The sequence below is a fragment of the Triticum aestivum genome, chromosome 6D, assembly GCF_018294505.1.
Source record: "Triticum aestivum cultivar Chinese Spring chromosome 6D, IWGSC CS RefSeq v2.1, whole genome shotgun sequence".
Lineage (NCBI taxonomy): Eukaryota > Viridiplantae > Streptophyta > Magnoliopsida > Poales > Poaceae > Triticum > Triticum aestivum.
The window spans coordinates 487,733,799-487,743,857 of NC_057811.1; the positions used below are offsets into that span (position 1 = coordinate 487,733,799).

At 43.8% G+C, this 10,059-nt stretch overlaps 2 protein-coding genes across 3 annotated transcripts; one reads left to right on the forward strand and one right to left on the reverse strand.

Moving 5' to 3' along the window:
* The first annotated feature begins 1,003 nt into the window (after positions 1 to 1,003).
* Positions 1,004 to 3,702, forward strand: LOC123142221 (uncharacterized). 2 transcript variants are annotated; one of them, XM_044561217.1, is made up of 5 exons: positions 1,004 to 1,246; positions 1,377 to 1,610; positions 1,834 to 2,724; positions 2,829 to 2,981; positions 3,129 to 3,702. In XM_044561217.1, the coding sequence occupies exons 2-5, from the start codon at positions 1,521 to 1,523 to the stop codon at positions 3,300 to 3,302; spliced, it is 1,308 nt and encodes a 435-aa protein (XP_044417152.1). In that variant the 5' UTR covers positions 1,004 to 1,246; positions 1,377 to 1,520; the 3' UTR covers positions 3,303 to 3,702. The 2 variants fall into 2 exon arrangements, with proteins under 2 accessions (XP_044417152.1, XP_044417151.1); XM_044561216.1 differs by having other exon boundaries at positions 1,004 to 1,610.
* Positions 3,703 to 4,232: 530 nt separating this feature from the next.
* LOC123146272 (protein COP1 SUPPRESSOR 2) lies at positions 4,233 to 7,742 on the reverse strand. Its single transcript, XM_044565895.1, has 6 exons — positions 7,488 to 7,742; positions 7,190 to 7,411; positions 6,994 to 7,108; positions 6,826 to 6,899; positions 5,818 to 5,975; positions 4,233 to 4,748 (listed from the first exon to the last, which is right to left on the reverse strand). The coding sequence occupies exons 1-6, from the start codon at positions 7,559 to 7,561 to the stop codon at positions 4,576 to 4,578; spliced, it is 816 nt and encodes a 271-aa protein (XP_044421830.1). The 5' UTR covers positions 7,562 to 7,742; the 3' UTR covers positions 4,233 to 4,575.
* Positions 7,743 to 10,059: the final 2,317 nt, after the last annotated feature.

Below are 10,059 nucleotides of genomic sequence, written 5' to 3' on the forward strand. Positions count from 1 at the left end.
GACGGCCATGGCGGAGGACGGAGCGGAAGCGAGGAACTGGTCGCTGATACCAAGTTGGAAGGAGGACGGCTCAATAATATTCTCTGTGTTTGGCAGACTGCCATCGGTACAACATATACAGAATGAGTTACAACAGAAGGCCCGATGAATGTGGCACGCAGGCCCGGGCAACGCCCACGATCCTATATACTAGGAGAGTATACACAGCTACAAATACACATGGAATAATACATGTTAACACCAAGGGTCCCTCCACGTTCTGATCATAGAACCATCTCCCACACACCATATTAATCTTTTCTTAACAGATCAAGGCCATGCTCAATCCCCTTCCACACCGCTAACACGTTGTAAGAGAAAACCGTGTCAAGCACTCTTCCCACACATCATATTAATCCTTTCTTAACAAGATCAAGGCCATGCTCAATCCCCTTCCACACCGCTAACACGTTATAAGAGAAAACCGTGTCAAGCACTCCACGTTCTGATCATAGAACCATCTCCCACACACCATATTAATCCTTTCTTAACAAGATCAAGGCCATGCTCAATCCCGTTCCACACCGCTAACACGTTATAAGAGAAAACCGTGTCAAGCACTCCACGTTCTGATCATAGAACCATCTCCCACACACCATATTAATCCTTTCTTAACAAGATCAAGGCCATGCTCAATCCCGTTCCACACCGCTAACACGTTATAAGAGAAAACCGTGTCAAGCAAATTACCTCAGGGATAGTACTTGGCCCGCAATTTGTGAAAGTTGTTGTCACGTTAGAAGTGGAGCGCCATGTGTGGCTCTTAAATACACCTGTTAATTTATGCATGCAATGATATGTTTTGAGAGGTTTTTTAAGTTACCCTGATACTCCCCGAACATTGATGGGAGTACCGACTAAATCTGTACGTTTTTTTGATAGGGTAGTTTAGTCTTTTCGTATCTATTTTTTGACTAATTGTATTTCCTTAATCTACTCCGGTGATCCGGGGTAATAGAAAACCGTCCTTCCTGTTTGCGCGCACGTAGCGTCAATCATCTTCTTCTTCCTCCCCGCAACAAGATAAAAATAAATCAAGAAGGCTGCAAAAACTTTGTCGTACTTTAACCATGCTGCATCTCAGCCGCCGTCGTCGGCGTGTCACACCCCCGTAGAGAGGTTGTTTGTCAAGCATCGGCCACCCGCCGTTGCATCTCTGGCCACTAAGCGTAGCTCCGATCTGCAGGGCCTCACCTTTCTGCCGACGGTGAGGGCCCCGCTCCGCCGAACCTGTCCGTGACTGAATGTTCATCACATGATCCAGTCCTCCCTTGTAATTCGGGATTATGGTTACTGGCGGATTAAAAATCCTTTGTTATTCCAATTTTACCCTCCAGATCGGGGCACTCCCTTCTTTCGAATTCAGTCTCCGGGTTGCCATCGGTGGCCGCTATAAATCTGGACTGGCGGCACCGCGGAAACCGCCAGTTTTAAGGGGACTCCATAGACGTCAAGTTTCAGAGTGACCAGCAACTCAGGCGATGTCGAGATCTCTTCGCCGGCGACCGGCGGCCAGACCATCCATCAAGGCCCTCAGCAGCTATAACCGATGGTCCCCGCTAGCCAATCTGGTGAGTTACTTATCCTGTAGATATTCTCTTTTTCCAGAGATATTTCTTCATCTAAATCGTCTTACATCTTACAGTTACAAAGTAGGAATCCTAGTACTAGTAGAAACCCGTTGGAAATCAGCAAAAACTACATCTATTTTTTTCTTCTCGAAACACGAATAAACATAGCATTCAGCAGAGACTGCAAGAAATCGACTCTGATTTTATTCCATTCTAAATGCAGGCAGAGGAAGAAGATCAGTCGGATCGGCTCAGTAGTTTGCCTGATGGTGTGTTGCTCGATATTGTAGACCGACTTGACATTGCGGATGCTGCTAGAACCAGAACCCTCGCCAGACGGTGGAAGCAGATTCCTACTATGCTCTCCAGAATTTTTATAACAGTTGGTTCCCTTGACAATGAGCACAAAAGGGAGCTCACCTGTGATGATGTAGCTCGGGCCAACGCCACCGTGCTTGGAGCAACCAGGAGCGTGCTGGAAAGCAGGACTACAAGTCTATGCACCATCAACCTCCTGTGTCTGCAATTCTTCTTGGGCGATGGAACTGTCAGTATTGGTCAGATTGTTGCCAACACCATGGTAACGGAGAAGGTTGGCTCAGCGGAGTTAACCCTCTTTACAATGAAGGACACCGACCGATGCACAAACGACGATGTTCTTACTTACGGGAAACAGTTCAAGTCATTTCTTGATGCCTGCCCAAACGCGTTCAGTGGTCTTGCACGACTCAAGCTAGAAAATTTCAGGCTAGGCGAATCACCGGGCTTCCCTGAAATTTTCAGCATATGCAAGCGACTAGAGTTCCTCCGTCTATTCAACTGCGACATGGGGATGCTGTCTTTGCTAGAAGTGTCACACCCACTACTACGTGAACTAGAGATTGTCAGGTGTTATTTTGAGAGGGTTGATCTCAAGTGGCTACCAAAGCTTACAGTGCTGACTTTTTCTCTGTGGGTCAGTGAGCATGATCCTTTGTCTTTAGATTATGTACCACTGCTCCAGACTCTGAGCATCACTCATATGGCTCGTTTACGGCATAAGGTGCTCAAGTTAAGTGAGTTCCTTGGCAAAGCCACCATAAGCCACCTGAACTTGAACTTTCTCTGTGAAAAGGTTAGTAAGGCGATAATAGTCTTGTCGTCATCTATAAGTTTCCCTCTTCGCGCCAGCGTGACGTTCTGTTCTTTAGGTTAACAAACATATTTTGTCTTGTGCAGATCTGGGTTAAACCAGAAGAACCAAATCAATTGTGGCAGGTGTTCCACAAATTAAGGCATGTGACTTTGACCCACATTTCTGAAGAATGTGATCTGAATTGGACAATGTTCATTCTCCAAGGTGCACCGTCCCTTCAGGAGCTATGCATCAAGGTAAAGTTTTGTACCTAATCTCCAAACATTTCCCCTTTAATTCTGCTGCCCATTCAACTTACAGCGGAATTTTCCCATCTCAAGCTTCCCGGGCACATTAAATTAGTTTTTTTCTTACATTTATAAATCTTGCTTGCCAAAATGCAGGTGTGGGACCATCTATGTGAAATGACAGTGAATGAGCAAGAGAGGATAAAGTATGGGCTTAGCAACGAGAAGAAGGATGCGCACATATTATGGAGAGCACCTGCATCTGATTTCAAGCACCGCAATTTGTCTGTGCTCAGGGTCTTTGGGTTTCATGGGAGGCGAAGGTTGTGAATTGCATCGAACGTGTCATGAAATCATCGGCCGCCCTGGAGGACATATACTTGTATGAGAAGCCTGCGTGCGAGTACTGTAAGCACACGGCATGGAAGCGCATATTTCTGCGGAGAAACAGTCAGCCGGCCACGCCTGCGAACATATTGGACATGGGGATCAGCTTGCGTGTAAGGGTTCATTTGCCGGGTTTGCATTACTTTGGCTGAATTTGCCTATGTCACCTGAGAGTATAGACCTGGACAGTTTGTGTTTGCTGTGTAGCTCCTATGTTATCAAGTGTGTTTTATTTGGCAGTCGAGAAATGCCCTGCACAATATTTTTATATGGTCAACTGGAACTGTATTGCCATTTGCATTGCCAGTAGACTCAAGTATTTGTATCTATGGACCTTTTGTTTGATGAAACTAATTTACTTAGTTGCTACTGTCTGGCTGGTTGGAGTTGGTTTGCAAAATGATATTGGTTTTGTGTGTAATGTTTTAATCGCCTACTCTCATAAAATGAGTTCCCTGTTTCACAAAATGATTTATGTTTTGTGTGTTAATTAGTTCGTCTCATGTACTGCTTTGGAAACTTGGATGTTTTTAATCTAACACTTTAACCTTTGTGGCCAAAACCCGAAAGTAAAGCAAGAAACATCGCAGCAAAGCAGACTGCAAGTTTACTGTCGTCCATGAATCATCAAGTGTCATTGTAAACTGAAGAAACTGTAAACAGTTGAATAGAAGTACAAATTGATGAAGATACTGCAGCAGAACTGCAAAAAAGCTGTGAGCAATTCACACAAGCAGATTGCACTTGCAAGCCAGATTGATGAACCGTATATTCCGCACAAAAATGCACTAGGCTAAAGTGAACATAAGAAAATGCACTACAACCTGCGACCACCCCTTGGCTCAAGATGCCGCCCATGCATAGCATAGCAGAAGAGCACAACTGAGAACAGAGTTTATTCCAGCATAGTAAAGTGAACAGAGTTTCTTCCTACACTAAAATAAGAGTCATACATCCCTACAATTAGAGTGGCTCCTGAAATTCGACATCCACTGCGAAGTCCTCGAACTGTATGAAGCCCCCAGATCGATGCAGCACAATGAACAGAGTTTATTACAGGAGCTGCAGAAGCAGAGTAACCAACCAAGGGAGCCTACCTGCTTTGTGGGTTTTCAGTGAATAACCCAACATACAGGACTATCGTGTGTTGCCACTAACATGTTTTCTGCTTAAAGGGCAACAGTGCCAAACCAGCAGCCTGCTCGGTCAGCTATTGCTATCTTCGCATGACACGGAATTTCTCTCGCTTGCGGAAACGCTCGAGCAACAATTCATCGGTAGCAGCTTCTCTACGCCCTGCCGGTGGACCACCTGGATTGTTACTATCTGTTGGTTTGCCTCCAGTTTCATTAGCTTGTGAATCTTGACCTTTGTACAACTCAGGATGTTCTGCATTGTAAGCAATGGTTTAGTATCCTTAAATGACAAGAAACATAGCAAAGATGTGATATCAATAACATGACAACATAATTGCATTAAAATGGCATCACTGCCACTAAATTTTCCATGGGGCATCAATTTGCAGAAGCACAGATTGTTACGCAGGCAGATTTAACTAGTGCATTTTTAAGGACAGTCACAGGTGGGGTCTGGGGAGGGGTTTAGGAACCTAAGTCTTACCCTGTGAAGTGCAATGCAGAGTGGCTGGTTTGTACACAAGTGGGTTCACACTGCGCCAGGCCTGCCCTCAAGCTCCCACACAAGGTGGGGTCTGAGGAGGGCTCTGTTTTTGAGTCGCCGACTAATCGCCGATCAGTCGCCGACTAATCGCCGATCAGTCGCCGACTAATCGCCAAGTCGTCGCGGCGTGGCTGGCTCGCGCAGGCGACTTGACTCAGGGAGCAAGTCGCGCGACTCGCGTGACTCGCCGGCGACTTGGGGCGATTAGTCGCACGACTCGCTGGCTCGCTGGCTCGCGTGGCTTGCTGCTGCTGTATATGTGATGATGTGGGGACTGGGGAAGGAGGAGGGCCGAAGGAAAGAGAGCGCAGGGTGGGCTCTATATGTGCTCTGCTTAGATGTAGTATATGAAAGAGAGTGCAGGGTGGGCTCTATATGTGCCCTGCTTAGATGTAGTATATTTTCTCTGTTGTATATGTGCTCTTCTGCTGCTGTATGTCTATGTGCTCTGCTGCTCTATGTACTGTTGTGCCATGGCGACTTTAATGGGACGTCAATTTGCAGAAGCACAGATTGTTACGCAGGCGGATTTAACCAGTAGTGCATTTTTAATGATAGGAAAATATACATTAAATCTTGCATTCGACTTTCTAAACTAATCATACCAGACTCAAAATACCAATAGCAGACACTCTCTGAAGAGTTCTGCTACAGGAACAAAACTGTCTTCTTGACACATAACATGCCGAACAATATCATATAAATATTTCATGTAACAGTGATACATGTCCTCACTATGAAAATAAAACTAAGGAAATGACCTTAAGCGTATACAAACCTCTTCGCAATTTTTCAGCATAATCTCTCCCACGATGGAAATAATCAGCACTGTAACTTGATGGAATGTTTGCATCTGATTTTGTTTTACCCGCAAGCCTTCTCTCTTGCAACATCTTTTTAGCTGCCTCGGTTTCTTCAATATTTCTCAATTTGTACCTATCATGTGACGATTGTTTCTGTTAGTGATGATATTCACAGAAAAATCTTTTGAGATCACCAAGATTAATTTCAGAAAGCAAGAAATATAATATATCACCAACATCGAATTATTGTAAGCAAGAAACCTGGTTACTGAAAATCCTATATCCATGAGAAATTGTCATGGACAAATTTATTAACCTAGACATTAACCACACTGTTAGGCCTTGAATATCAACAATAGCATTAGTGCAGCAGAGATATGTCTGTAGGTTTTCTGCATCCTTACACAACTTAATAGCTTCAGTTCCTATTTACTAGCATGCATCAATTTCAAAGAAGATCAATAAACTAGCCATGATAGGCTGAACTCATTGCAAAGCAATCTTGAATTGGCATTGTAGATATTACAGGGATAAAATGCATAGCACACTTAATAACACCAAACGAGATCCGAATGCATTCCTAGACTTCTGGCCGCAAGGATTTTGCTGATCATGAAAAACAAAAAATAAATTCTAAATGAACTCTAAAGAATAGGATGCTTGGAGTTCATACAAAATTAAACCTATCTAGCTAATTAAATGCTCGAAGTAGAACTGCCAGCACCCAGCAAAGAAACTTTGTCTGACAATGGACCATTGGACCGAATAGTTGGCATAGGTTATAACTGTTTCATGCACTTATCTAGAGATTTATGAACAGTAGTAAATTGCTCTCCCTCACTGATCGATATAGGCAACAATAACAAGTACACGACACTTGAGGCTTCTTTTAGGCACCTTCCCCTCTCAATCCAACATAATGACATAACTTCAGCAAGTTTTACTCTAAATAAAGACAGAAAAAGAGGGGTGCGAGCACACACTCGATGGGCAGCTGAACTTCAGCGATGCCAGTGGTCCACTGGGTTGAGCTCTCCTCCATGTTCTTCTTCCTGACCTACAAGCAAACAATACAACACCAATATCATTGCAGTCCCACAACAATCTCACCCTGAGGAGTGAATCACAGAGCTGTTCAGCTACAAACAAACCTTCAGGTGGTCCGGCACAACATAGAGCTCATCCACCTCGTCCTTATCGTCCTTGTCGTTCACCTCAATCGTCTTGCCCCTCTTCTTTAACAGCTCGTTCTCCACATACCTCAACCTTGAACGATCAGACCCAGGCTTAAGTCAGTTCTGGAAATCGGATTGGCAAGAATAAGCAGAGTCAGATGCAACAACGCACATATTGGGGTCTTCGATGGTAACAGCGGTCTCCTGCGCAAAGGTGTCCTGAAGCACGAGGTCCTCCTCGCCCGGTGCCCCTGCCCCGCTGCCACCTCGGCCCCGAGCGGAGGACGCGTCGGTGGTGGCGGAGCCGGCGGCGCCGGTGGCCACGGACGCCGCGGGGATGCCCAGCTTCCTCTCCCGGAGCTTCTGCATGTACCTGATCTCCTCCAGAGCAACGCTGCGAGGGGTGAAGGGCAGGAGGCATCAGCAAGAATCCCTAACGGGGCAAGAGAGGGGGAGCGGGAGAAGGGTACCGGCGGGTGTCCTCGTCGTCGGAGTTGTCGGCGGCGTCCGACTCGAGGCTTCGCTTGCGGAAGTTCTTCACCATGGTGAACCCGCGCCGGTGCCGGAGGGATTTGTGAGGATTCCTTGCCGGAGCGGGAGTCGCCGGCGGCGAGGGGTGGAGATTTGGAATGCTGAAGCGGATTAGGGTCGTCGTGTCGGAGTTTTTTTTTTTTTAGGGGTCGTCGTGTCGTGTCGGAGTGAACCGGTGGATAGAAGGAAGTTCGGGCCCGTTCCCTCGCTACTACCCAAGGCCCATAGACCGGGGTGGGCTTCCTCATTGTTGACAGTTTTCTAAAAAAAAAGATACAGTTTCTCTTCCGTGCACACGTCTAACAACCCAAGTTCATTTTTATCAAAACAAAAAACCCAAGTTCATAGCTCAAAAAATAAACCCAAGTTCATGGGAGAGATGGGCTTCCGAGATATTAGATTTGTTCAATCTGGCGCCTCCTCCAGAAACCTGACTCTTTGAGTGCTTGCATCTTAAAGTCGTCAAAATAGAGGATAATTCGTACAAGATGCACACCCACTACGACCGAACGGGCCGAGTCACGAAAGACTGTACCAGTAGTGTGGGTTTCTAATGTTTTTTCTTGTGGCCAGTTCATTTTTTAAAATTCTTTTTTGGCTGATTTCTCTTTAGTTTGTCTTTTCTACTTTCTTTTCGTTTTTTATTTCATTTTAATTTCATGGACATTTCTTTTTTATATAATTGCGAAAATTTCTAATTCACAACTTTTTTTAAAAAATGAACTTATTCAAAAATTTCACCTTTTTAAAATACGTGAATGTTGTAAAATTCATGTTTTTTAAACCTGACTTTTTCTAAAATGATGAATTTCTTTAAAATTCATGATATTTTCCAAATTTGTGAGCTTTTTTCAAATCCATGTAATTTTAAAAATTCTCGAACATTTTTCCAAATACACGATTGCCTTTATCAAATTCATGAACTTTTTGAATTTGTGATTTTTTCCTCAAATTCATGTACATTGTTATGGCATTTCCTGGTCTTTTCGAAAAATTGCAAATGTTTCCATAAAAAATCAATGGTCAACAGTTTATGGCCAATGGTCGACGGTTAGATGTGAAAGGTTAAGCTATTAGCGGTTAGTAGGTCAAAGGAGTCAGCGGTCAAAAACAAATCCTTGCTCACGTGAGAGTCGGTTTGTTGGGCCGACCCACAAATCCTCTCATGTCAGCGATGGTTGCGTTACTTGCCACAACAAGTGCTAACAAAGAGCTCTCCTTAATTAAAGTCTGTGTATGACCATACGAGATCTATTTTGGAAGCGAGCCTCGAGAAACATACCTCGCAAGTTTGGTGGTCCATTTTTTAGGGAAGAGATACCCTCAAGTTGGGTCTCATTAACATGATTGGCATTGGTGAAAACACGAAGATTTTGGCATGATAACTGGATCCCACGGTATTTTAAGGTGCGACCGGTTTGCCAAGAACCTTTGCATCCATCTAGCTCATGGGAGGTGAAAGCAATTGAAGAACATTTTTATGATATGGACAATGACATTGTCTTGGCCCAAGGGTATCTCACCACATTAGTTCCCAACATGGTGGATCGGGCTGCATACCCCTAGGCCGGTTCCGTCCTAGATCATGTTGGGCAGCCCATAACGTTTATACGAAAGGCTACAGAAGACTTGTCGTACAAGAAGAGGATGCCGGGGCCGAGAGGACTCTACCTCCACTGACATAGTTGGCCAGGATCTATAACCCTAGAACCATCAGTCTGCTATATAAGCTATATGACAGCTCGTCAATAGATCATCATACAACTCCTTCGGTTGTATACATGTAATTTATACACCCCTATCACAGTATACATGATCAGGAGTAGGTTAATACCTCGACCGAGAGGGCCCGGACCAAGGTAAATCTTGCTCCTTGTTTCCCTTCCGACCTAATCGCTACTCCGTGGCACTTAATTGAACTATATTTATTCTTTATTTTTTGGGCGCATAATTATAACATTTCATTTCCAAAAGGATAAAATATCTATAACCATGTGCGTGACCATAAATTAGTATACATATAATGAAAGTTTAGATCACGCACTAGATGGAGTGTTTATTTGATGTTAAATTGGTTTATGAAGTCCAATTTCGATTGTCGATTGTTCATAATAACAATGAGAGTAAATTCAGAGTGTTTTCTATATCTGATGCTAAATTGATTTGAAGATCTATCATTCTCGGGCCTATTAACTAAGAATATTTTTATGTTGGACTTATAGCTCAATTCTCTTTTGTTGTTGATTATGTGCTTTTAATACATTATGCCATGAATATATTTGAGGCGTGGAGCAACGGCTAAATAATCACACAACTTTATATGAATATTTGTTATGGTGCTTCTAGAACCATTTGAATTTTGATGGTATTTACAAATGAAAAAAGAGAATAAATTGCTTAATGAACTCAATACAAATATATTCTCGCAAAAAGATTAATACATATATTGACATCTTAGTAGGTAATGCTTTTATTGTTGTGTATCTTCACCCACATAAAATTTCCAATCCC

What these genes read in the sequence shown, in the direction of transcription:
- LOC123146272 (XM_044565895.1), bottom strand. Translation starts at nt 7,561, where the DNA reads ATGGTGAAGAACTTCCGCAAGCGAAGCCTCGAGTCGGACGCCGCCGAC. An exon ending in GACGACGAGGACACCCGCCG is followed by an intron (nt 7,412 to 7,487) that starts GTACCCTTCTCC and finishes CACCCCTCGCAG; the next exon opens with CGTTGCTCTGGAGGAGATCA. An exon ending in TTGTGCCGGACCACCTGAAG is followed by an intron (nt 6,900 to 6,993) that starts GTTTGTTTGTAG and finishes GTTTGCTTGTAG; the next exon opens with GTCAGGAAGAAGAACATGGA.
- LOC123142221 (XM_044561216.1), top strand. Translation starts at nt 1,521, where the DNA reads ATGTCGAGATCTCTTCGCCGGCGACCGGCGGCCAGACCATCCATCAAG. An exon ending in TGAACTTTCTCTGTGAAAAG is followed by an intron (nt 2,725 to 2,828) that starts GTTAGTAAGGCG and finishes TGTCTTGTGCAG; the next exon opens with ATCTGGGTTAAACCAGAAGA. An exon ending in TTCAGGAGCTATGCATCAAG is followed by an intron (nt 2,982 to 3,128) that starts GTAAAGTTTTGT and finishes GCCAAAATGCAG; the next exon opens with GTGTGGGACCATCTATGTGA.